Source organism: Aulonocara sp. 'chitande type north' Nkhata Bay, linkage group LG11 (genome assembly GCF_057382095.1).
Source record: "Aulonocara sp. 'chitande type north' Nkhata Bay isolate Kocher_YH1m ecotype deep benthic linkage group LG11, A_spYH_male_GT1.1, whole genome shotgun sequence".
Taxonomy (NCBI): domain Eukaryota; kingdom Metazoa; phylum Chordata; class Actinopteri; order Cichliformes; family Cichlidae; genus Aulonocara; species Aulonocara sp. 'chitande type north' Nkhata Bay.
The window spans coordinates 28,714,699-28,741,568 of NC_141354.1; the positions used below are offsets into that span (position 1 = coordinate 28,714,699).

The 26,870-nt window shown below is 39.9% G+C and overlaps 3 protein-coding genes across 5 annotated transcripts in view; 2 read left to right on the forward strand and 1 right to left on the reverse strand.

Annotated features, from left to right (window-relative positions):
• The window catches only part of fam171a1 (family with sequence similarity 171 member A1), a 59,852-nt gene that overhangs the window by 10,987 nt on the left and 21,995 nt on the right, over positions 1–26,870 (reverse strand). Inside the window, exons 2-5 of one of the 3 annotated variants that reach the window (XM_086311818.1) lie at positions 16,961–17,415; positions 4,240–4,467; positions 3,517–3,609; positions 262–420 (exon numbers count right to left, since the gene is read on the reverse strand). In XM_086311818.1, coding sequence (XP_086167944.1) covers positions 262–420; positions 3,517–3,609; positions 4,240–4,467; positions 16,961–17,069 — 589 coding nt within the window. In that variant the 5' untranslated portion in view covers positions 17,070–17,415. Of the gene's footprint in view, positions 1–255; positions 421–3,516; positions 3,610–4,239; positions 4,468–16,960; positions 17,416–26,870 lie in introns of all 3 variants that reach the window. The other 2 variants (XM_086311817.1, XM_086311820.1) reach the window with 2 other exon arrangements.
• On the forward strand, positions 20,291–21,733 carry LOC147319305 (H-2 class II histocompatibility antigen, A-U alpha chain-like). The gene is made up of 4 exons (XM_086311826.1): positions 20,291–20,444; positions 20,665–20,928; positions 21,015–21,296; positions 21,383–21,733. The coding sequence occupies exons 1-4, from the start codon at positions 20,366–20,368 to the stop codon at positions 21,508–21,510; spliced, it is 753 nt and encodes a 250-aa protein (XP_086167952.1). The 5' UTR covers positions 20,291–20,365; the 3' UTR covers positions 21,511–21,733.
• LOC147319306 (rano class II histocompatibility antigen, A beta chain-like) lies at positions 22,210–26,210 on the forward strand. Its single transcript, XM_086311824.1, has 6 exons — positions 22,210–22,354; positions 22,515–22,775; positions 22,882–23,163; positions 24,062–24,172; positions 24,251–24,276; positions 24,375–26,210. Exons 1-6 carry the CDS (start codon positions 22,258–22,260, stop codon positions 24,399–24,401), a joined length of 804 nt encoding a protein of 267 aa, XP_086167950.1. The 5' UTR covers positions 22,210–22,257; the 3' UTR covers positions 24,402–26,210.

A 26,870-nucleotide genomic window follows, 5' to 3' on the forward strand; every position in this document is an offset into this window, starting at 1 on the left:
ATGCAATGTCAAGATGTGGATAAGAGTGCCTGAAAGCGTGTGGGCACGCGGGCTGTGTTAGAGCAGAGAGAAAACACACACACACACAAACACACACGGGTTATTGTGTTTCAGGAGGTCAGATAGAGACGGTAGTGTCTTTCTGATGAGCTGCTCCTGCTACTCTTCACGCCTCACCCTCTCTCAGCACATTTTTCCTCTGTCCCGTTTCTATGAAGGTGTCTTTAACTATATGCTCTGACCCGTCAGTCTAACCTTCACCTGTGCCGTTGCCACTGAGCATCTCCAGGTGGGGAAAGTGCTGGATGTGTGAGGGGGAGGTTGCCACGGTGAGCAGCGCGGTCAGGTTGGCGTACGATGTGTTGGGAGGAAGACTGAGAGCTCTGTGCAGGAAACTAACCCTGGGCTGGACTCTTAAACCTGTGACACAGAAAATGAAACTGAGTTGTCATTTAAAATATTATTCAAATCCGTCTGAGTATTTTAGTTGGATAATTGACACAGACTTTAACATAATAGTAACAATAATAATGCGGAGAAAGTGGGAATGACATCTAAAATTCCACGGAATTCATTCAATTTATACAAGACAATGGCAATTAATTCAGTTAGTATATAGCGCATAAGTATAGAATATATAAGGTATAGGATATATTCAGTCTCCCTATTAAACACTATGGAGCAATGTGAGCTTAAAACCTTGAAATCACCTGACCTCAAGAGTCCATCATGCACACAGATGTTTGTTTGAACATGTTTTACAAGGCAGCTTTATACTCCTAGTGCCTTCTTATAAATTCAGACATCAAATTAAGCTTAATGGAGGCAGCTCTAGATCAATAACGCCCTGGTCGACTTTCTCTCCTGGCCAACGTGATTCTCTTTTCTGATATTTTGCAATGAATTGTTTCTTTTTGATTTGTCATCATGGCTGCCTGGCATCTAGTTTCAACAAATCAACAAATTATAGATTAGAAACAATAAACTGAAAACCAAAAAGCATGTAGTGGGATTCAGCAAGGTGATGTCATTGTGGTCCAACTGTGCCGAGTGCACATTCTTGAGCAGTGAGACATGGATCAAGCTGTACACGAGTGTTCGCTGTGTTTGGGTTTCTCCTTGTGCTCGACATGATTTTTGGGCGTGCAGTATGAGCGACACTTTCACATTTCAGACTAAAGCTCGTCCTAAAAATTCAGGTGTGAATGTTATTTCCTGTCTGCAGTTCTGTTTTTCAGAGAGGAAATGAGCCTGTTGCTGTTCTTTGTGTGCCCCCTTCCTTGACTCTTTTTGTGTTTTTCCCTCCACTTTTTTCTCACCTCATCTGTTCCTCCTTCTGTTGGACACTGCTCGGCCCATCCCCCCCTTCTCTCCCACTCTCTCCTCCCACAACTTCCCAATGCATACCACATTCCCTTCCTCCTCCTCCTCTTCTCCTTTCCACTTCTTTTATTATCCCTCCCTCTGCCACACGCCCGGGTTCATCACTCCCCTGGGTGTCCAAGTTCACAGCATCATGAAAGACTGTGCAGGACAGGGGGCTGGACTGTGCCCGGCTCAGGCACGTGCTACAGGCAGTGTGTATTCAAGAGGTTCATATGTTAATGGAGCCTGTATATTTATGTGAGAAATTTATTTTAGTCAGACAACACAGCTGACAAGCTAAATTACTCCCCTGTTGGCCAGAGCCACACAAAAGAGTCAACAGACAAAGAGACCAAATTGATTTGCCTGGATGAAAAAGCCTTATCTAATGTAATTACACCCAAACAAAGAAGCGGAATAACAAAGACACGCTTGTGATTTATGTCTATATGGTGTGTTTTCTTTATATCAGGTATTAGATATTTTCCTGATAACAGGCCATTTAATATAAGATAGCATTTTATATTAGGAGTGTATTAATTATGTTTAAAAAAAAAAAAAAAAAAAAAACACTTGTCGCCAATGACAAAAATGACAAAATATGGCTTTCATCCCAACTTGAGTTCTCTTACAAATACTCAAACACTGAGGTTATTGTACTCTGTCCTAGATACTTACTCTGGCTGGTATGATCTTAGCCTTCGGTAACACTATGAGGAATCTTAAGAGTCATTTTTGACCAGGGTATGTAGTTCAGTGACGACATTAAACAAATATGTAGGACTGCTTTCATGCATTTGGGGAATATCTCTAAATTTAGAAACATCCTGTCTCCCAGTCATACTGAAAATATCATGCATTTATTACTTCTAGGCTGGACTATATTATTATCAGGATGTCCTAACCCCCCCGCCCCCAGAAAAGCCTTCAGTTGATCCAAAAGGCAGCAGTGAGAGTACTGACAGGGACTAGAAACAAAGAGCACATTTATCCCATATTGGCTTCTCTTCATTGGCTCCCTTAATCAAATTTAAGATCCTTCTCCTCACAAATAAAATCTTGAATAATCAGGCCTGATCATATCTTAAAGATCTCACAGTACCTAATTATCCTAACAGAGCACATCCCTCTCAGACTGCAGTCTTACTTGTGGTTCCCAGGGTACTTAAAAGTAGAATGGGAGGCAGAGCCTTCAGCTTTCAGGCTCCCAGTTTGGATTCTGGTGACAGACACCCTCTCTACTTTTAGGGTAAAGCTTAAAAGTTTCCTTTTTCATAAGGCTTATATTTAGGGTTGGATCAGGTGACCTTGAATGCTCCCTTAGTTATGTTGCAGTAGGTCTAGGCTGCTGGGGATTTCCCATGATGAAGTATTTCTTCTTCACTCCTCTTTTTTTACTTTCTGCGTGTTTAAACACCACTACTGTTATTTAGTCATTATTAATTATTAAACTCTGGCTCTCTTACACAGTGTATCTTTTGTCCCGTCTTCCTCACCTCACCTACTAATAGTAAATAAGTTTAGAGGGAACCAGAGCCTGGAACGCCCACAAGCAAATAGCGTTCAGCTTCAAAGTAATGCACAAAGCGTGAATCGCTTCCAGTAGGGACGCAGCTTTATGTGTCGCTAACAGGGAAATTGCAGTGTTTCCTCTACTGGAGCAACTATGTAACACAAAGAATAATGCTTGGTTGAGTGATGTTTCTTTTTTAATTTTTTTGTATTTTTAAAATTTCTATTTATTAGTCATGACAAATGCGGATACAGCAAATATCGGGTGATTATATCCACCTGCCGGTTGGACTCTAAATGCAATAACAAGGTGGTGCAGCCACCCAGTAATACCAAGAACCACTTGGCAGCAGGTTTGGGAATAAAGTTTCCCACAGTGACCTGTAGTTGCCATGGAGTCTGTGACCGGTCACCAGTGTGACCGAGGCCTTATAAACATTATGACTGAGTCATTTCCTATGCATGTGTGTGTGCGCAGAGATAGTGCCAATATGTCTGCCCAAGGTGTGATGGACCAAAATGTTATAATCTTTCTATTTCAATTAAATAATTCGATTTAAAAGTCTGATTTTCTTTAAAAACAATAAACTGTACACACACACACTTGCATACAAACACACACACAGACAGTGTGTTCACCTTGTAATCCTGGAACAATCTCAACAACATCTTCGTACACCATCAGAGTTGCAGCTCTTTCTGGCAGCAGGTCCAGGCTGATGGATGAAAATACTAGAGGAGAAATAAAAACACACAGTGTATAGGAATAACTTCACTATGAGATTAGAAACAAGCTCTAATCTACCACTTTACTAATCACTCTGAAACACAAGTCATTAAATCATCTTTATGCATTTTTAATAGTCCTGCTTTCATCCTGTCTGCTGTGCAGGACCACAGCCTGACCCAGCAAACTGCACTTCTTTGCTCTTCCTTCCTTTTTTCCCCTCACTCGCCCATTGTTCAGAGCTGGTAAGCGTGATAATCCAATTGGCCGCCGTTCCGTTGGCTCATAATAACCCCCTTCCCACACACACACACACACACACACACTCCAGGCTCCTGGGAGGTATTTTGCGTGAGTGTGTGTTAGTGAAAGGGAAGCTTAAGCAGCCCCCTTGCTGAGTTTTGGCATCTAAAGCTATAAATTAGTAATGGAGCACTCCACTCATTAGCTCACACACCTGGCACAAAAAATGTACTTTTTTTTTCTTCACACACACACATAAAAACATAAAACATGAAAACAATCTGTTAATGCCACAGTTTAGTGAGACACTGTTCTTGTTAATCTGGTTACTTCTCAAAATATATGTACGAGTTCTCGCTCTCTCACTCACTCACTCACTCACTCACACCTACCAGGTAATCTGGAGGGAGTCCAGGGCACAGAGTTAGGCACATATCCCTGTTTAGTTGCGGTGACAACAAGCGGCGTCCCAAGGCGATAGGGAAAACGCAGGTAAATGTTGCCGTCGGCTGATGAGGTTTCAGTTGTTAAAGAAGTACGATTGGCAAAAAGCTGTACGGTGGCTCCAACCAGGGGCTGGTGAGTGCTGGCATCGCTCAGGTGAACCTTAAGAGTCACATCTGTGAAGACAAGAGTTCATCATTTGTAACGGTTGTAAGATGTCAAGTCTCCGTAAACAGTGATTGATAAACATACAAAAAAAACCCCACAAGGCCTCTATGATTACAGCCACCTAAAATGCCATCGTCTTAGCTATTTTCAGCGTCAGTGCCAGGCTTTTGGCCTACAAATCTAAATCCCAGCCAGTCACACAGTGATGACCATTTCCTGGACAACCGCCAGTGGCACTTCCCCTCTAAAACAATGGGCCATTTCCCTCTCTCAAAGAAGCCTTGGAAGCTGAAGGGGGGGAAAAAAAACAACTGCACATACAAACACCTTCTCCGACGGAGACAAAGAATAATTAAAACGTTAAAAGACAAACGCTGTGTCCCGAAAACTGCCTATGGAGTAATAATAATGTTCCATTAGCATTAACACTGGTATTAATAAATCTTGGACTCTATTACGTTCTGTATACACTATCACTTTTCAGGTAAGCCCTGATGTATTGCACAACTAATTGGCTTGTGAATATCACTGCTGCAATGTAACTTTATTATCTTGTTAATAATTTCACCTCCTCACTACGTACGACTCTGGATACTGTAGCTCCTGTGAAAACTAAGGCCTCAAATCAGAAGTACCTGACTCCGTGGTATAATTCTGAAACACGTACCCTAAAGCAGATGACTCGTAATCTGGAGAGGAAATGGCGTGTCACAAATCTAGAGGATCATCATTTAGCCTGGAGAAATAGTTTGCTGCTTTATAAGAAAGCCCTCCGCAAAGCCAGAACATCTTACTATTCATCACTGATTGAAGAAAATAAGAACAACCCCAGGTTTCTCTTCAGCACTGTAGCCAGGCTGACAAAAAGTCAGAGCTCTTTTGAGCCAACCATCCCTTTAACGTTAACTAGTAATGACTTCATGAACTTCTTCACAAATAAAATTTTTATCATTAGAGAAAAAATTACCAATAATCATCCCACAGATGTAATATTATCTACAGCTACTCTTAGTACCATTGATATTAAGTTAGACTCTTTTTCTCCAATTGATCTTTCTGAGTTAACTTCAATAATTACTTCCTCCAAACCATCAACGTGTCTTTTAGACCCCATTCCTACAAAACTGCTCAAAGAAGTCCTGCCATTAATTAATTCTTCGATCTTAAATATGATCAACCTATCTCTAATAATCGGCTATGTACCACAGGCCTTCAAGCTGGCTGTAGTTAAACCTTTACTCAAAAAGCCATCTCTAGACCCAGCAGTCTTAGCTAATTATAGGCCAATCTCCAACCTTCCTTTCATATCAAAAATCCTTGAAAGAGTAGTTGTCAAACAGCTAACAGATCATCTGCAGAGGAATGGTTTATTTGAAGAGTTTCAGTCAGGTTTCAGAGCTCAGCACAGCACAGAAACAGCTTTAGTGAAGGTTACAAATGATCTTCTTATGGCCTCTGACAGTGGACTCATCTCTGTGCTTGTCCTGCTAGACCTCAGTGCAGCGTTCGATACTGTTGATCATAATATCCTATTAGAGCGATTAGAACATGCTGTAGGTATTACAAGTACTGCGCTGCAGTGGTTTGTATCATATCTATCTAATAGACTCCAATTCGTGCATGTAAATGGAGAGTCCTCTTCACACACTGAGGTTAATTATGGAGTTCCACAGGGTTCAGTGCTAGGACCAATTCTGTTTACATTATACATGCTTCCCTTAGGCAGTATCATTAGAAGACATAGCATACATTTTCACTGCTATGCAGATGACACCCAGCTCTATCTGTCCATGAAGCCAGATAACACACACCAATTAGTTAAACTGCAGGAATGTCTTAAAGACATAAAGACCTGGATGGCCGCTAACTTTCTGCTTCTTAATTCAGATAAAACTGAGGTTATTGTACTCGGCCCTGAAAATCTTAGAAATATGGTATCTAATCAGATTCTTACTCTGGATGGCATTACCTTGGCCTCCAGTAACGCGGTGAGGAACCTTGGAGTCATTTTTGACCAGGACATGTCCTTCAACGCACATATTAAACAAATATGTAAGACTGCTTTCTTCCATTTGCGCAACATCTCTAAAATTAGAAATATCCTGTCTCAGAGTGACGCTGAAAAACTAGTTCATGCATTTATTACTTCCAGGCTGGACTACTGTAATTCATTATTATCAGGATGTCCAAAAAACTCACTGAAAAGCCTTCAGCTAATCCAAAATGCTGCAGCAAGAGTCCTGACAGGGACTAGAAAGAGAGAGCATATTTCTCCTGTTTTGGCTTCCCTTCATTGGCTTCCTGTTAAATCCAGAATTGAATTCAAAATCCTGCTCCTCACATACAAGGTCTTAAATAATCAGGCCCCATCTTATCTTAATGACCTTGTAGTACCATATCACCCTATTAGAGCGCTCCGCTCTCGCTCTGCAGGCCTACTTGTTGTTCCTAGAGTATTTAAAAGTAGAATGGGAGGGAGAGCCTTCAGTTTTCAGGCCCCTCTTCTGTGGAACCAGCTTCCAGTTTGGATTCGGGAAACAGACACTATCTCTACTTTTAAGATTAGGCTTAAAACTTTCCTTTTTTCTAAAGCATATAGTTAGGGCTGGACCAGGTGACCCTGAATCCTCCCTTTGTTATGCTGCAATAGATGTAGGCTGCCGGGGGATTCCCATGATGCATTGAGTTTTTCCTTTCCAGTCACCTTTCTCACTCACTATGTATTAATAGACCTCTCTGCATTGAATCATATCTGTTATTAACCTCTGTCTCTCTTCCACAGCATGTCTTTATCCTGTCTTCCTTCTCTCACCCCAACCGGTCGCAGCAGATGGCCGCCCCTCCCTGAGCCTGGTTCTGCCGGAGGTTTCTTCCTGTTAAAAGGGAGTTTTTCCTTCCCACTGTCGCCAAAGTGCTTGCTCATAGGGGGTCATATGATTGTTGGGTTTTTCTCTGTATCTATGAAGCGCCTTGAGGCGACTTTTGTTGTGATTTGGCGCTATATAAATAAAATTGAATTGAATTGAATTGAATTATAAAACGTAATAATGATCTTTCTCTATTATTTAGGGGGGGGAAAAAGTATCCACCTTCTATCGTCCATTAGCCTGAGTCATTCAGGACCACAAAAATTAGCCTTGATTTGAAAATATAGCAAACAATAAACAAGCCATGACCAGAGTGCTCTCAGGTTTAAATGCAGCTCTTTTCCATCAAATGAGCTCTGTATAGTCTAGCCACCCAACCCATATTTCCACAAACTTTAAGCTGAACCACACTAATCAAGGTTGCACAATAAAATAAAGTCAACAGAATATGACACCTCCACTGATGTCATTATGGTTCAGACTTCAGATCAGGAAAAACCTGCTTTCTTCAGGACCAGTCTATTTTTATTTTTCTTGAAATACTCCGAAAGAGTTTAATGGAGGTCATACGAATGCGGTTTGGCGACATTAACAACCAACCAACCACTACCCATCAGGCTGTGCTTGAGATGGGTGCGTGATTTTTTTAATTTCCTGATATACCCTCATTATCAGATATTATTTAAACAGTGAATCTTTACATATACCCATGCTTCTCAAACTGCAGGATGTAGGTGAACAACCATGTAAAAAATATGAAGTGAGATTTAGGAAATTAATGGGTATACAAACACTGCGCATACGTTTAAGCAAAATTAACTATTATCATTGTTTGTTGTTAATGATTGATAAAAATAGCAGGGTGTGTGAGTCATGACCTTTTATAGGCTTCAGAACTGGAGCATTCCACGTAAAGTTTGAGACGCAGCGACACATACGGTCATATCAAGTGAAGTAAAGGAAGGTGCGATGTTAAATTTCCAAAGTGATTTTGAAATCAATATGCGGCACATCTATCTGATATCACACACTTCTTGCAGCAGTCACACTGTGACACGCTCAGATTGTCTTTCACTGCAGAAACCCTACATCAGCTGTCATATCTCCAAAGACATCCCTCTATTTCACTCCACTCTTGCCTTAATTGAGAATTTCAACCTTAAGCTAACCTGCAGATCTTAAAGGAGGGAAGTCAAACACTCTGACAAACAAATGTTAAAATGTAATCATCACATTCCAGAGTCATCATAAAAAACTTGGTAGAGAGCACTATAATTCACAGCCACAAAAACCCACACCGTCCCCATCTTTGCACACATGACAATTTGCGTCCTGTTTGGTCACAGGCTGACCAACGGTGGCCTTTATATTGTGGCTGAAAGGTTTCCCCCCCCCACCACTCCCCCTACAATTACCAAAACATGCCCACCTCCCCCCCATACTCACTGAATTTTGTCTTAATGTTTCCTTTAAACCTCACCCGCAGTGACACACACAGTAACACATACATGGCTTGACAAATCCCCCTCCCCCCACTGAGGGATCCTCTGGTCAGCGGGAAACCACTCTGACAATGTGTAGGAGAGAGTTCAGCCCGAGTGCACGCTCCACCTAAAAAAAAACCCAAGCTCTGCACCAAATTATAGCTTGGGAAGGGAGGAAGTTACAGGCTGCTTAGTACAAGAAAAGATCTGGCTGAGCAATGTGTCAGTTTCAAACCAAAACACATAATTATCCACAGGTGTAAAGATCCACTTCATTCCTGGGATTTCTTTTTTTTAAACATTTGGACTGCGTCAGCAGAGAATTGGGAAACAGGCAGACTGGATTTCCCCATGACGGAAACCCTCCACTGCTTTCTCGAGTGTACTGGAGAGCTCTTGACCTCACTTCCTGTCCCACTCCCCCTGATATGCTGTTACGGGTGCCAGCTGTGCTCGCCTAAAAAAAAAAAAAATCCCCTGGGAGACTTCAAGACTGACACACACACACACAAATGTAGTCCCCTCCCAGTCCTCGTCCAATAAATCAGTACCGAGGTGACATCATTGCTAAACAAGCTAAAAGTCTCCTCTGAGCACCCTGAGGGATGGCCAATACCCCCAATTCTCCAGCTAAACCTCCATAGCTGCCTATTTGTGTGTGCACTGAGCACCATATGGAGAATAAAGGCTTCAAAGAGTTTCCCCCTGACCAGCACTGCCATCTCAGACCAATTATCCCCAGCTCAGCAGCAAAAGCAGCAGGATAGCTGTGTGTACGTGAATGTGCTTGGATGCAAGAGATGCAACCGAGAGGTAAACAACAAGGAAGAAAGAATGAGTGTGCCTGATTTTTTCCATCCTTCTAGTTTGAATTAAGTTTGGGAGAGAGCGATCATTTCAGCCTTATGAAACTGAGGTGTGATAAATGAGGAATGGGTAGCACGGCTGGCCTCCACTGGGCGTGTGAGATGGTTTGGTGTTCTTCCAAGCAGAGCTGAGTTAAGCAGAAGCTTTCTGCACACGTGGTTTGGTTAAGTGAAGATATTTAATATGACAGCAGAAGGCATGCAAGCACTCAGCGTGCGTTGTAATCAGCACTTTGTTACGAGCTACGCCAGTTTAAAGTGATGTCATTATAAAAACTTGCAAAACATTCAGCTCGTGAATCTTCCAAAATCAGAGCCACACCAACTTTGTTAACTGTGTTCAGCTTACTGTAAACTGACCTTTATTTCAGATGGTCAGAAATAACAAGAAAACAGGGTAAAACAGCTTTTTTGGCCTTTACGTCATGTGAATCAGTCTAATAACTGCTATCCCACCAAAGTCCTGTGTTGATATATGAAAACAACCCTGCAGCTGTTTGGTTTCCTATGTCTTCATCAACTAACAGGTAGAGAATGAATTAAAACGAGTGTTCTTTGTTCTGCCATCTTTGGGCCCATGTTAGGAAGCAAGTTCAACACACAGATATCAGGATGCTTTTGCAATCTGGCTAAACTATAAAAGGGATTTTAATCTGATGTGGACAAGAACGCCTTATAGCTAGTCCTGGAACAGTCCTGGTATTTATAAACTCAGAGCCAAGCACTTCAATTTGTCACTTGGACTCAAGCGGACTTCAAATACTCATAAAGTCAGAAACTATAACTCAACTTTATGCCCAATAACTTTTTTGACAAGATGCCAACTGAACAGGTCAACCCAGATCTTCCGAAATCTAGCTATGATCATTTTCACTGGCTACCATCAGACCGACAACACGTGACTGCAGATATATTTTGAAGCACATGTTTTCAGCACAAGACTAGCACCTAACTTGTGTCTAGTTAGCTCAAAATTGTGTTGGGCACTTGAAGTAAGAACAGCAAGGCCATTCAATTAAACACCTTATAAACCAATGGGAGCCTGATTGTCTACAAAACTGCTTTACGCATTTTCTGTTGTGCCACACAGGACAGTTTAATCTCCTCTGCTAAAGAGACATGCTGATGTACTTCATCATCGGCAAACATAGCACCAAAAAACTTGCATGGCTGAAAACAAAAATAGGTTAAATGAAGTCAATGAAATGATAACGTAAATAAAAATCACTGAAACTCCAAGATGATGTCCCTTAAAATGTCTGTGTCAAAAATCATTATTTTAAAAAATATAAAAAGAGAGAAATTGAAATCCTTCAGTTTCCTTGCTTAAGCTACTTCAATGACTATTATTCTATTCTCTGTTGACGTGTAATTCTCATTGTCAAATGACTGGGAAATGGTTACAGCTCTAAAGTGGTTCAAGAAAACTGTGACATCAAGGGGGTAATTTCACCGTCTCAAGCAGAAGCACGTGGCTGATTACAAGAAGTCCGAGAAATCATGTGAGAAACTAGAAGAAACAATAAAAATCACACACGTGCTGTGATACGCGTTTGCGTAAAGGAAATCTGTGTTTCACAGCAGCAACGTGAATATTGTTGTAAACGTAAACAGCAATGCTATCATATTATTATTTCAAGAATGTTGGGCAAAACCCCCCAAACAATTCATGATTTAGGCAAATCAAAAACAGTTTTAGGACTATAGTGTCTACAACATGCATGCCTTTTCAACCTTAGGCACCAATAGACTGTTGTTTTTGTTTCTGGGTTTAATAGCTTGTCTAACCACAACAAACAGGCATCACAATTACTGTGGCTATTATTTTACCCTTCAGATAAACGACAAACATCTGTGGTGATCTTACAAAGAACAAAATAGAGGCATAAATGTAGAAGACAGTATGAATCACTGACAGGGACACTGGATACACACACACACACACAGAGCGAAACAGGACCTTGACATGTCACGGCATGAAACACTCAGGTGCAAACGAAAAATAATACACAGTATTGTTCAAAAGTCCTCAGCCACCCCTCTTTTCTTTTTATTTTGTTTCCAAGAAGCCCAAATGTCTTGTAATTTTTAGAGTTGTCATGAGCAATAGCTCCAAATGGAAATGTGGCAAAGAACCAATTTTTTAATTATATTTTAGGCACTTTGTTACTAGCAACCTGTCACAAAAACATATTTTCTTCCATTTTTTGTAGCAGAATCTATGCAAAAATACCAAAGATAACACACTTTGACAGACAAACATATTTTCGCACTAATTTGAGGAAACTGGCCATGTGGTGTCACGGTCCGTGGAGATAGACCGTGTGGGAATGTGTGCGTTGGACCCAGACGCGAACACAAGCGAAGATGCAGGAGTGGATTAAACAAAAGCGAGCCTTTTATTATGGCTGATAACAGAACAAACCAGAGCGAGGGCAGTATAAGGGTAATAGTTCAAACAGAAAACCTAAACTGGACATAAACTAAGAAAAAGCTATGGCTGGAGATACGGAACACAGGGGGTGGTAACACAGACGACGCGACACAGACTACATGAAACACAGAGACTAAATACACAAGAGGGATGATCAGGGGAAGTGGCCACACATGGGAACACAGCTGACACAGATAAACGTAACAAGACATGGCAGGAGTAAACAACACTGACGGGAGACTGTCAAAGTAAAACAGGAAGTACACAGGTGCAAACAGGAGGAGAGAGAGAGCACGGGCATAGTGGGCTGGGGAAACATGGAATGAAACAAGGAGGGGAGATGAGGGCTCACAGATACGTAGAGGGGCACACAGGGGATAAAAGTCACAAGGGGAAGTCAAATAAGGAACACCACAACAGGACAACTTAGGAAACATGGCCTGAATAAGGAACGAAATACAAAAATACAAGAAACTAAGAATACTGGGCCCACATGGCCCAGGACCATGACATGTGGAGGACAAAAGAACTGTTAAACCAAAATGAAAAAACAACAGCAAGAGAAACAGTATCTAAAGTGGAGTCTTTGAGCTGACACAGGGTCTGAGAAATGCATCTGACCCTTTAGCTTATCCATCTACTTTTCTTTACTGAAGCTTCATCAGAAATGGTCTCAGTGAAAGGTGGCTTTCAAGAAACCATTCTTCTTGGGAAACGGAGAAAAGGCTACACAAAGCTAGACTGAAATAACCAATGACAGGTCTGAAGGAGGAATCCAAATATGACATTGTTTGGTTAAAATTGTCAACAATATGGTAGAGGTACAACAGTGAGTGTCTACAGGCCTCTGTAAAACATGGTGGAGACCATCATGGTTTAAGGCTGCATTTCAGCCAGTAAGGTTGGAGATCTTGTCAAAACTGATGGAATTATGAATAATTATGAGTATCACCAAATTTGCATCCACCATGCAGTACCATCTGGAAATGGTCCGACTGACAACAGCTTCCTATTTCAACATGAAAATGATCCCAAGCATGTTTCCAGTGCAGTCAAAGCAAACCTGGATAGAAAAAACACGCTACAAGTCCTGGATTGGCCACCCCAGAGCCCAGACCTCAATATTACTGAAGCAGTGTGGGATCATGTTGACTGTGAATGGAACAAAAGGAAGCCAACATCCAAAAAGGAGCTTTCAATGTCCTTCAAGAAGCCTGGAGAACTATTCCTAAATACTACTTACAGACACTACAAGAAAGCGGATCTAAAAAGGTTCAGGCAGCAATAAAGAATAAAGGTGGTCATGCCAAATATTGACTTTCAAGCTCGTTAAAATTGTACAAACTCTGTTTTTGCCTCATACACTGCATTCCCATCTATGTTTGCACATATTTCCATAAATCACTGCACCCATTTCTCCTTTTTATTGCTAAATGTAAAGATGTGAGGGGTGGTTCAAGACTCTTGCACACGTTGCAAGCAAAGAAACCAGCTATCAGTAGATTCAGCCTGCTATTTTCTCTAAACTGGATTAAAAGTAAGATTAGGTAGTGATTGTCAATCCCATTAACTCAGCAGGGGACAAAGCACTGCGTTGAGAGGGGTACATGGGCCCGCTTTATTTTACTTCAGTAAATATATAGGTCAAATACTGTACTCTGTACTACTGCAATACTCCTCTGTGGCCAAGCAGGTCATTCACCCTGTCTGTAAATGCAGTGTGTTCTCATGACCTCCCTGAAGCAGGCTGATGTTAACACTCACGCCAGCATCTCGTGATTAAAATCAAGCTTGGCTAGCTGGTGACAATATGATTTGATTGGTGTATTTCCTGGCAGCCCTTGTCCAGCTTCAGCAAATGTTTGTCTGTTTCAGATGCAACGCCATGCCTATTAAGGGCAGCAGTAATGTGAGTGAGATCTATATCTGCGGGTAGATCGTCTGTCTGGCTCCACTCATCCATACTTGCTGGACAGTGTAGGAGAAATTCTCAGCATCGACCTGAACGCACCCCCCCCCCCCCCCCGGGAACAAGCGAAGGTCAATCTGAAGCGAAATGAAAACCAGAGGAAGAGAGAAAGAAAGGGAAAGGAACAAGAGTGCAGATAGAGGCTGGGATTGACTTCAAAGTGCCCCAATCTTGCGAGTTTTCAAAACATCTACGCCCTGTTTTTACCTCAAACAAGAGCTGCTTGTTGTGATAATAAACGAGCCATTTTCATGCCTGATCACAAACCTTAAACCTAGACTAGGTTAGAATCTCCCAAGCTATAATAACAGTTATAAAACATCAGGAAATAATCATGATTTAAAGGAAAACCAGAGCCCAGCATTGCACTTTTCCAACTCTGACTGATTTACAGTGACAGTTTCTGTATGTTTACATTTGCACTCCTGGTGTAGTGAAAGAACCGCATGTAGGCCACCCCCTATTAAAAAAAGAACAACCTAAGCGAACACAGACGACTGATGTTTATGTGCTTGTGCAGTGAGAGATAAAAGCGATGGGTTAAACAGATGTGGCTCCACATTAGTAGCTCGTATGACAAGGTAGCTTTGAAGTCAGAGACTGAATGAGAAGCCAGCCGATTGCTGTGATTTATAATTGCTTTGGAACTTTGCTGCTGTGGTAAAAGGATGCTGTTTGACACACTGAGGAGAGTGTCTCTTGAAAAGTTTGCTGTACAGATCTAACTAAAGGGAAATTAACGTGCACGTTCCCCTGTTTTTCTTTCTTTCTTTTTTTAACAGAGGGCGCTAATGTGGTTTCACTTTGCCCTTAATATTTGTAATACTGTTGCAATGCTGCGGTCAGATTTTGAATGTAAACTGTGAGCTTTTAATGATTTTTTTGAACTGCTACTTTTTCTTAGGGGAATCAAGTCAAAGTCTACATCTTATACGACTTAAAAAAACGACAAGAACTGGGTGCACAAGTTTGAATCTGTGGTTGAATATAACCCCCTGTGTGTTATTCGCTAATAACACACAGGGCCAAAGCCAAAAACACTCTGTTTTTATGAGACAAAGAGAACCTGCATATTGTTAGAGTGGAAAACCTACAACAGCATTAATTGCTTTTCCCCACATTCATCAAAAAACTGCTAGCTAATTTTCTGTCACTCTACTAATTGGATCACTTATGCCATTTAGTACATTTTATGCTAGTTTTTACATGCTTTGTTTACAGTAAATGCTGCATCTACACTGTGCAAACGGGCCCTTCTTACATCAGACATCCTCACAACATTTACTACAGTCTGTTTTATACACACTAAGCAGCCATTATAAATTTGAGAAAACGTTTGATTAGTTGCCAGCTGATTGAGGAAATGTATTCAATTCAATTCAATTTTATTTATATAGCGCCAAATCACAACATAAGGCGCTTCATAGATACAGAGAAAAACCCAACAATCATATGACCCCCTATGAGCAAGCACTTTGGCAACAGTGGGAAGGAAAAACTCCCTTTTAACAGGAAGAAACCTCCGGCAGAACCAGGCTCAGGGAGGGGCGACCATCTGCTGCGACCGGTTGGGGTGAGAGAAGGAAGACAGGATAAAAGACATGCTGTGGAAGAGAGACAGAGGTTAATAACAGATATTATTCAATGCAGAGAGGTCTGTTAATACATAGTGAGTAAGAAAGGTGACTGGAAAGGAAAAACTCAATGCATCATGGGAATCCCCCGGCAGCCTATGTCTATTGCAGCATAACTAAGGGAGGATTCAGGGTCACCTGGTCCAGCCCTAACTATATGCTTTGGCAAAAAGGAACGTTTTAAGCCTAATCTTAAAAGTAGAGATAGTGTCTGTCTCCCGAATCCAAACTGGAAGCTGGTTCCACAGAAGAGGGGCCTGAAAACTGAAGGCTCTCCCTCCTATTCTACTTTTAAATACTCTAGGAACAACAAGTAGGCCTGCAGAGCGAAGTGCTCTAATAGGGTGATATGGTACTACAAGGTCATTAAGATAAGATTAACTAGTAACTAGTAATATCAATTAAGTCATTTCTTTAAAAAAAAAAAAACTTTATTAACACAACAAAAACGATACGCAAGCACAAAACAGCTATAATCTAGCGATGAGAGATATTGTTATTCAGAAATTTACATTTTTAGCACATATTAATATTAAAGTGCCCAACTGTTGATGAGAAAACGTGAGTGGACTCTTGTTTTCATTCCCTTTTAAGGCATTTCAGTTACGAACATAATCTGCATACTTATCATGGTTCAAAAGTACTACAATCCTTAGCTCAAATACAAGATTTACTTTAACAATATATAATCTCTAGGTACTGATATACTTGCAACAGGACCCCTGAGTAAGGTCGATGGTTGCAGACTATGTGACGCGAACCACGACCCTTACATGTAAGGAACACAGACACACAGCCGCCTTCTTCCAAAAATGCCATGTTACCTTTAAAAACAGCACGTAAACCTGACTTTGTTCAGGTTTGTTATGATATACAGACACAAGCACTTGGTTAAAAGCGACTTTACTAAACGCAGCAGTGTTATAAATGATAAATCACAGCAGCTGGACAACATGAGGGGACGTCTCCGATCATTAACAAAGTATTTTTAAAAAAAATTTAAACCCCACAAATCTCATATAAAACGACCTGAAATGGTTTTAACCCCTTAAACACAGCACCGTGCTTATAATTAAGCATCTGCAGCGCTGCACAGACGGAGAAGTTTTCGCTCTCCGTTAGCTTACTCGCTAACGTTAGCCAAGTTTAGATCACATCAGCATCCGAGCTGCTAGCGGCACCGTTTGGCCTCCACAACAGTCAACGAGCCGCTTTCTCTGGCAAAACACCTCACACGCACTTCTTACCTTGTGTAGCCGTGTCCTCCTGTAATGTTTTGGTCGCAGCTTTGGAGAAAAGGTATCCGAAAAGGCAGAGTAAAATCGCGGCGGTCCTGCTCCGGTCCACAGCCCGCATCGTTGCAGATGTGTTTAACAACGCAAACGGCTCGAGGAACAAAGTGGAAATCAAACCCGTGTCTGCTAAAAACTCACTGTTCCCCTACGGCACCGCTTATCCTACAAACCAGGCGACTCTCCATGTTCAGCAGCTTCAGCAGCCACGATTTTCCGCCTGTAAAGCTGCCTTTCTCCTGCCCCGCTGTGCATCCCCCTCTCGGTCGCCTTTTTTCTTTTTTTCTCATCGATGGGTCAGGGTGGAAGACGGCCCCATTCCTCTGAGCCACATGCCCCAGAACGGCACCAACAGGCGGCTTCTCCCACACGCAGCACCACCACCGTCCACGGACCTCCAGCGCCTCCACCTGCCAGCCAAAGTTTTTACAACTTTTACTTTCTAGGAACAGAAAAAAGCTTACAAGGGGCAACAATGAATTTTTTTTTTTAATTTTATGGGGGGGGGGGATGGAAAGAAATATAAATTTCTAGCAGTTTAAATTCAATAACTAAATGTAACAGTGACTCTAGAAATACAGTTTCAATATTAAAATATTCGGAAAATAGATTTTCTGTGCACTTTGACCCTAACATCTAGTCTTCACCTTATGCACAGCACTGTGCAAACATTTTCAGTGTTTCATTTCTTTATTTTGCTTCCATGTACCCAGACTTGAGTAATACTCCTCCATCTTTGGGCACTTTGTCATAACCAGCCTGTTATAAAAATTAAATTTCGTCTTTTTTTCTTTCTTTTTCATGAAAAAATGCAAACGATTATACGGTATTATAGGCATACAACAAAACAAGAGACAGCCAACATCAACAGAAGAGTGAAATACAAGACACCTGGAAGACTACTTTAAGTAATTTTATGTACAATGTTTTCATTCATGTTTGCATGTTTCAATAAATGCATTTTTCCAGCGAAATATGAAGAAACATAGGGTGACTCAAGACCTTTCTGTAAATATCCAAATTCCACATCCAACAGTGACCCTTCGTATGTTTTTACTGGAAATCTGATATATATTGCTGGTGGACTGAATCATGTCACAGCTATGAATAAAAATATATATTTGCATTAATCATATTTCACTTTGTTTGTGTTGCAGACTCTGTCAGTTTGTCATGACACACTGGGACACTGAATAGTATGGGGCTGAGCTGTTATCAGTGCATTAGCCTTTTGCTCAACAGCCAGTATATTAAGATCTAGAGGTTTCCTCACCATCTAATCACTATTTAGTGCCCAGTTTTTCTGTAGAAAATATAAAACATGTACATAGTTGAATAGATTAAGTACTACTGTATTTGAGCCAAAATAGTCAAAGTCCTCATGCTGCATATTTGCTTTTTGTGCCAATAGCCTCTAGTAACTGACTCAATTTAATATTCTTTTAACATGCAAAGCCCAGTTGAAATACTTGGTGCTACGTCAGGTGGACACAAACACTCTTACAGTGTCCTTCAAAACATTGCCCTGGGACACCCTGATCACAGATTATGTTTAGTTATGGCTTTCTCGGCTTCATGTCCGCGAGCATGCAGGAGAATTTTTTTGTCATTTGGAGTTCAAAGGCAGATCAAACTCTCCACCAGGTGGTGATAAGCTGACAGCTCTGCTCCTCTTCACTCAGGTGTACAAAGTATTTAGCTGCAGGTCTGATGACATGGCAACAGATTGGTCATATCACCTGTTCAACAAATGGGAACTCTGAGTTTCCTGATCCAGAACAGTGATTGGAGTAAATTCAATCAACTTGTGAGTATGTTCATTCTGAGTTAAGAGAGTAAGTCACCATCGTAACATCTTTACATATAAAAACAGGAAGAAAAACAGAGCAATTTGATCAGTTTGTGCCACTTTGGCATCATCACATCAAAGAAAGAATAAAGTTTGAAATTAAATCTATACATTTTGTCAGTGTTCATTTTGCCAGTAAGAACTTTGATCAGATAAAGCTGTATCCTAACTTTACATTTGATTTTATAGCTAATTATTCATCATCATCATCATCGTTTATTTATATAGCACTTTAAAAACACACAAGGCCGACCAAAGTGCTGAACAATAGAAACATAATAGATACCATAAGAATAATAAATACGATAAAATAACAAACATAGTGAAAACAATAAAATATAAGTAAGTGCAAGTCAGTCAACCACTGAGTCAAAAGCCAGTGATTAAAAATGCGTTTTCAATCTGGATTTAAAAACCATCACTGATGTCGATTGCCTATTGTGAAGAGGAAGATTATTCCAAAGCTTAGGTAATTATTCAGCCGAAACTTGACAGGACAAACTGTAGGAAACAAAAAGTGAAGATCAAATGTGGAGAAACGGTTGGGACACCTGGTTAGATCAGTTACCCAGATCGCAACAGACTCCAGACAGACACACCCTCGGTAATTCTGATAAATAAAGCAGTTGAACCAGTCTGAAACGAAAATAATTTTTTGAAATCTTAGTATAGTAGAGGAAGTCTAGTATAAGGAAATTAAACAGAGGATAAATGTAGCTGTTGTTTTCCCGAGAAACTTGTAGTTGCCTTTGCTTTCTTGCCACGTTTATGTAATAAGAATCCCCCCCCCCCCCTTTCTGTCTAGCTATCTTTATATAAAGTTGCATTGGTATGTCAGCATAAATGGAGTCACATTTTGTCATGTAATTTCAAATGCAAATTTTCAAAGACTTCAACAAATATGAGCGAACAAACAAACTGTTTCTTTGCAGTTTGTCACAGTTGCTGTATTTCCCAAGGAGTCAAAAATGCCAATGTGTCGTGTTCAGAGATGGAGAAACATGTAGGAAGGGGAGGATGAAAGAAGAAGGTGAGAGATTATAAAAAAAAAAAGCCCAGGTTCACAAGTGAAATTTGATTAAGTAGGTTAATCAAAACTTTTTTTAGATTTTTTAAAATTAGATGTTGGATCCATACATGATGTGTTGACTATGTTTAACGTGAAATGTCTTGCAAAACAAATTAAAGTATGCTAACTTTTTGTTATTCAAAGGATTGATCACATCTAGGGTCTTATTTACACTCACTAAATTCTACCTATTATATTGGTTTTATAGTGTGTAGTGGCAGGAAATCAGCCATAGGGTTCTGCTGATATCTTCTTGAATTCAGTTGGTTAAATCCACAAAGAACAGCTCACAGAACAAATTTAATTGGAATTTTCTCCAGTTACTCCTTTGTTTTACTCCACCCCAGGACCTGGTCTGGTCATATGACTCACTGTGAAGTTCCCTGTTGGCAGCAGTGGTAAAGTTAAAACCAATACTGAACCACTCAGTCTGCTGTCACTGATGTCACATCACACAACAGATATGAAGCACGCTCCTCTCTTAATCCTCATACTCAACAACTTCTGTGTCTTCTCACAGAGTAAGTAAGTTTTAAGCTAACAATCTATTGCAACTTGTTTGTTCTGGAGCATGCAGTTCATGTGTTGAGACATGTTAAGCACCCATAGTCATTTTTTGTTTCTGTTACTCAAGAATGCAAATGCCTGAAAAGACATTATTAGACATAAACTGTACATATTAGCAGTCATATGACTTGACATCTATACTTTTAAGTTGTAACCACAGTTTTTTTTTTCCAGTTCCCCATGAAATGACCTACGTAGTGGGCTGTTTCGTCCAAGGCCTGACAGAGGTTCAGTTTGAGTTTGATGGCGAAGAGTTTTTATATGCCGATTTCCCAAAAAAAGAGATTGTCTACACCGTTCCCAATTTTATTTTTCCCGATCCGAGTCATGTTTTGGTGGGTTTGAGTATCCTTGAAGATGCTTTGGACAACAGGAACTGGTGTTTACTAATTACAAAAATTGCTGAAATGGAAGAGAAGTATGTGCCAGAAGAAAAAGGTAAATCAACCTCTGCATCAATCTCTGTACAGACATGATTGAGAAAATGCTGAAGAAAGTTTTACTTGTGTTTTTACCTCCTCTAGACCCTCCAGAGATCGTCCTCTTCTCTTCTGACAAAGTTGAGCTGGGAGTAGAAAACAGCCTGATCTGCTTTGTGAATCACTTCTACCCACCTTCCATCAATGTTACTTGGACCAAAAATGGCCATCCGGTGTCCACGGGGGTGTCACTCAGTCGATATTTCCCTAATAAAGATCAAACCTTCCACCAGTTTTCCACTCTGACATTCACACCAAGTGAAGGAGACTTTTACAGCTGCACTGTGGAGCACTCGGCACTGGAGACACCCAAAACAAGAATCTGGGGTAAATATTTGACCTTATGAAGTCACTAAAAACAGAAATTTCATTGTGTCTGTAATGACTTATATTGTCTTTAACTTTCTCTACAGAAGCTGAGGTCATGAACAGTGATCAAAGTCTTGGACCAGCTATTTTCTGTGGAGTGGGATTGAGTCTGGGCTTACTGGGAGTCACAGTCGGAGTATTTTTCTTTGTAAAGGGACACCAACGACAGTAACTTCTGTGAGGTTAAATATAGTCAGCATATGATAAACAAATACTATATTATTTCTGCACAGTACCATTTAAAGCCAATAAAGTTAACACACACAAAACAAATCCAGTAACTCAAGATGTGATAGAGACTAAATGTGAGTTTGTACAATGTATACAGTGTTTAATAAACTTCGATGTACATCATGTAAATCAGTTGTATTTTTGATTTTGTCTTCTTTGATATATTAACCACATAACTTGTAGAGATTGTGGTTCTTATAAAACTATAACTGTTATTTTTGTTTATACTTTGCATATACATATATTTAATTACATTTTTTATACAAAAACATGATAAAGTGATTCAAAGCTTTTTGTATTCTGTGTGTTTCTTTTTGTGTTTTACATAAATACTATATTCTACCAATACAAAACTTGCTTTACTAGTAATGTGTAATGTTCTGTTTTGTTTGTGTAATGACTGTATAGTCATGATCCACAAAAAATTCTGAGCACTCAATTTGACTGAAGTGGCACCATGAAAAAAATGCTGGTTCAAAATCTTTACTTCCCTGATTTTTAACCAAATGTGTTTTTTTTTTTACTTCTTTTTTTTTTTTTTCATTGGTAATCTGAGATTTTTTGCAAAATAACTGGGGAGGTACCCAGTAACAACAAGAGCACTGAAATCAAAACAATACATTTCAGGAACTCAACTTCCTGATTTTTACAACTCAGTGCCAACTTTAACCACTGCTGTCTAGGTGTGATGATTCAGTCACTCTACTCTTATTTACCAGACAGCATGTCTCATACTCACAGTTTTCTTCCTTTCTTTGTGCTTTTGCTCGTCTTTTCCACAGAAGGTAAGTTAGACTTTTTATTTATACTGCTGATCAAAGTGATACAACAGACTCAAATAGCTACTTAGCAGCTATCTGTTTAGCTGTAGCATGTGATGTGTGATGATAGGATATACATTTAACTAGCCATATTAACTACTGTTTGTTGGAAAACATTTTTCAGGCGCTCTCTTTGGATATTATGTGGCTCATTGCCAGTTTACTTCCCCTGACGGCCACGATGCCATGTACGTGGAGCAGTTTTACTTTAATAAGGTGCTAGAATGCCAATACAACAGCAGTGTGGGGAAAGTAGTCGGTTACACAAAGAACGGAATAGAATTTGCAGATAAGCTCAACGGTGACCAGGGCTTTATGAAACATGAGGTATGGAAATCAAACCTTTGCAAAAGAAATGTCCCACTGATTGAGCTCCAGAATTCAGGTAATTTTCACAAAACATCACAGCAATTATCTCAAAACTGTCTCTCTTTCTTACTTTCTACAAAGAAAGTCAAGTTTTGTTTTAATGACTTGTATGTTTCCTCTAGTCGAGCCCTACATTTGGCTGAGGTCTGTGGATGCAGCAGACAGCAGACATCCAAGCATGCTCGTCTGCAGCGCGTACAACTTTTACCCAAAACAAATCAAACTAACGTGGCTCAGAGACGGAAAGCAGACAACAACTGATGTGACTTCCACTGAGGAGCTGCCAAATGGAAACTGGCTCTACCAGATCCATTCCTACTTGGAGTATACACCCACACCTGAGGAAAAAATCTCATGTATGGTGGAGCATGCAAGCCTCATGAAGCCCCTGATATATGACTGGGGTAAGAGAGTATTTAATGCCACCTGTATCTGAGCTTTAGATTTGAAAATTACACAGTATTTCATTAGTTACTTCATTTACAGGTTTGCACATCTAAATCAACTCAGTGAGAGCTTAAACATAAAATATAGTTAGCTGATACTAAATACAACTGAACCAAATGAAAATTTTCTGCTTTTTGTTTGCGTAAAACAAGAAACTTGTCAGCTTAAGACAAGAGATGTTATAAAAGGTGTTTCATGCTATTTTGGACATGTTATCTTAAAGCAAATTTACTTAATAATAAGTAAATTCCACTTACATTTACTCCAAATGATTTAAATACATTTTTCTACCGGTATTTTCAGTCAAGTCAAATTGATAATCATTCAAATGTGACTTTGCGTTATTCTTGGATCTATACAATCAACATTTTTCAGCATGTATTCAATTTGACATTTTATGAGAAAACATCAACGAGGAATTCACAGAGTAGAAGGCTGATTTTGCCACACATTAAAAACGGCCGAGAGGATTTAGCGACATAGCAGTGATGTGGTTAACACTGTCACCTCACAGCAAGCAGGTTCCTGGTTTGAAACTCCTGGTTGGCCAGGCCTTTCTGTATGCAGTTTCTCCCTGTGCGTGTGTGGGCTTCCTCTAGTTACTCCAGCTTCCTCTTCAAGTCCAAAGACAAGCATGTTACTCTAGGTCAGCTGGTACTTCTAAACTGGCCATCCACATGAGGAAGATTAATAAAATACTGCATGAATGTACAACACATTGTAGTCTAATGCACTTTAGAGTTATTAATAAAGTAAAAGTATTGTCATCTGATTGACTCATGATTCATATATTTGATATATATCAGTCTAAAATATGTAGATGTAATCTGCTGCTGCTGATAAATGTGTTTTCAGAACCATCGCCTGACTCAGGGAGAGATAAGATTACTGTTGGTGCAGCAGGGCTGCTGCTGGGTTTGGTGTTTTCAGTTGCTGGGCTCATTTACTACAAGAAGAAATCCAGTGGTGAGAGATTCTTTCTAATAAACATAAAACAATACTTGTGATAAGATTTAATGATAAAAACGTTGAACCTTTCTGCAGGGCGGGTCATGGTGTCAACAACCGAGGTAGATGTTTATATTTAACAGTTATTTTTCCATCACTTTGAAACAGATGTGGAAACATCTACCAGACTATAATAAATCTCTTTTTCTTTTTTCTGCAGGTTTTATACCCCGATGACACACTTTGAGTCGGAGCAGCCTTTTGGATTTCACTGAGATTTTGGTTCTGATTATGTAAAACGTTGTGGTCGACTTGCTTGTCCTTAAACTGCCGTCTGAGCTTTTCACAGAGGCACAGAGACTCACATCATCCACATTTTCTCCTCACACTGTAAACTTGATCCAAACTCTGAATCACATCAGCTGAGCTTCCACCAGCAAACAGCTGTGTACTGTTTCCTGTCTGCTTCACTTTGGAAAGAAGAATTTAAAAAGTGAATGTAATATGATGTTTTGTTTTTTTTACCTTACTCTACCGCCCTCAAGTGGCCAAAAAATCAGTTAATGCAGGTAAACCTTCAGCACATGTCGAAAATGGCAGCTGTAAAGCACTGCGGGGTGAAAACAGGAAATGGGCAGTAAGGGCATAATAATCACTAATCACATGGCAGCATCTTAATGCACTTAGGCATGTAAACATGGTTAAATCAAAAGGGAAACAGGTGATTTAACCAACTTGAGTACTTCAAAAACTATTGATGTACTGAGATTTTTCCAACTGTCTCTGGGGTTTTACAGAGGATGGTCTGAAAAAGAGAAAATATCCAATCAGCGCCAGTTCTTTGGGTTTAAATGTTTTGTAGATGTTAGAGGTTGAGAACAGAATGGCTTTGGGCTCATAGGAAGGCCTCAGTAACTAAAATAACCACTCGATACAACCGAGGTTTGCAAAACAAAAAGCACTGCAGCAGCAGAAGCCCACACCGAGTACCACACCTGTCAGTTAAGAACAGGAACAGTTCTTACAGGCTCAAAAGTGGACAATAGAAGATTTGAAAACTGCTGCCTGGTCTGATGAGTTGATTTCTGCTGCAAAATTCAGATGGTAGAGTCAGAACGTGGTGTAAAAAACATGAAAGCCTGGATCCACCCTACCTTGTATCAACAGTTCAGCCTGCTGGTGGTGTAACAATGCTTGTGATATTTTTCCAACAGTATAACCATGGTGTACCTTCTGCTGGCTGCTTCCACCAGGATAACACACCATGTCACAAAGCTGAGATCATCTCAAACTGTTTTCTTGAACACAAAATTTAGTTCACTGTCCTCAAATGGCCTCCAAGTGAATAGATGTCAATCCAAAAGAGAACCTTTGGTATGTGGTGGATCAGGAAATTCTCTGAGGCATCTGTGCCATCAAACATTAAAGCAGCTCTGAAGGCGATGTGATACTAGTAAGTTATACCTTATAAAAAGGCTGCTGAGTGAAAAATAATGTGCTTTTTGCAAATAAAACAAGCTGTCCCCAGTTAGAAAATATACAAATAATTCATACATAAATACAAATTTCCTTATTGTAAAAACTTGATACGTTATAGTAGGAAGACTAGCCAACAGGGGCAGTGATACAATGTAATATTCAGCCAGAAAACCAGTCATGTGGATGTTACTTTGATCCTTAATGTAGATTAAACATTGATGCAGAGCATTTACTGTCAGTCAATAACATTCGCTGTTGGCAGTGAATTCTGTCCAGGATGACACACCCTGTCACACCGAAAATATAGTTCGGGAATGATTTGTTTGATGTCTTTGTTCTGAAACAGCAAGTCCAAAAATAAAGAAAAAAATTCAATGAAGAGCTCCAATAAGAATTTCTTTTGCTTTTTTTTTTTTTTTGTTTTTTGTTTTTTGTTTTTTTTGTTTTTTTTTTTGTTTTTTTTTGTTGGTTTTTTTTTGTTTTTTTTTTTTTTTTGAAAAAAAAAAAAAAAAAAAAAAAGAATTTCTTTTGCTTTAACTTATTACTATTCACTATAAAACACTGTAAGCTGGTTAAACTTAAAAACGTAACTCTGCTGTTGCTTGGAAATGTTTTCAAGGAAGTAAACTTTTTTAAAAAAGGAACAGACTTTAGGCTAATTGCAGTCAGGTTTGTCAGTAATCACTGGATCAGCTGTTCCATCAAAGTCAACAAAAAACCGACAAAGGCAGAGAAGAAGCAGCCAGAAACCATGACGTAACACTGCAGTGAAAGGAAAGTTCACTACAGATCTCCTTTGGAAATATTTAAGAAAAATGGAAATGCCTCCAGTGTGTCTGAAAGTACACAGGGCATTTTAGTGAGAACATGAGAAATCCACAGGGACCTGTGAACCCTGCAACTGTGGACACTCACTTCATTCATTATACACCACTTCTGCTTTCAGGGTTTTTACTACTTCTGTATACTTAAAAAATTCAAACGTACAGATTTCTGTGGCTTAACGTGGATAAAACCATCATCGTTTCATTATTATTAAATGAGAACCACAATTTAGGAGTATAGGAGACACAGATTTTTCTCTCTAAACTACAAGAGGGAAAGGATTTTATACCCATATGTGTGTGCGCGCATGTGTGTGTGTGTTTATAAGCAAGGTCTTCACCGTCATACAGAAAAGTTGCCTCCGAAATTCACATGATGTTATGAAAGTTTTTACACCATCTTTTCGGCTTTA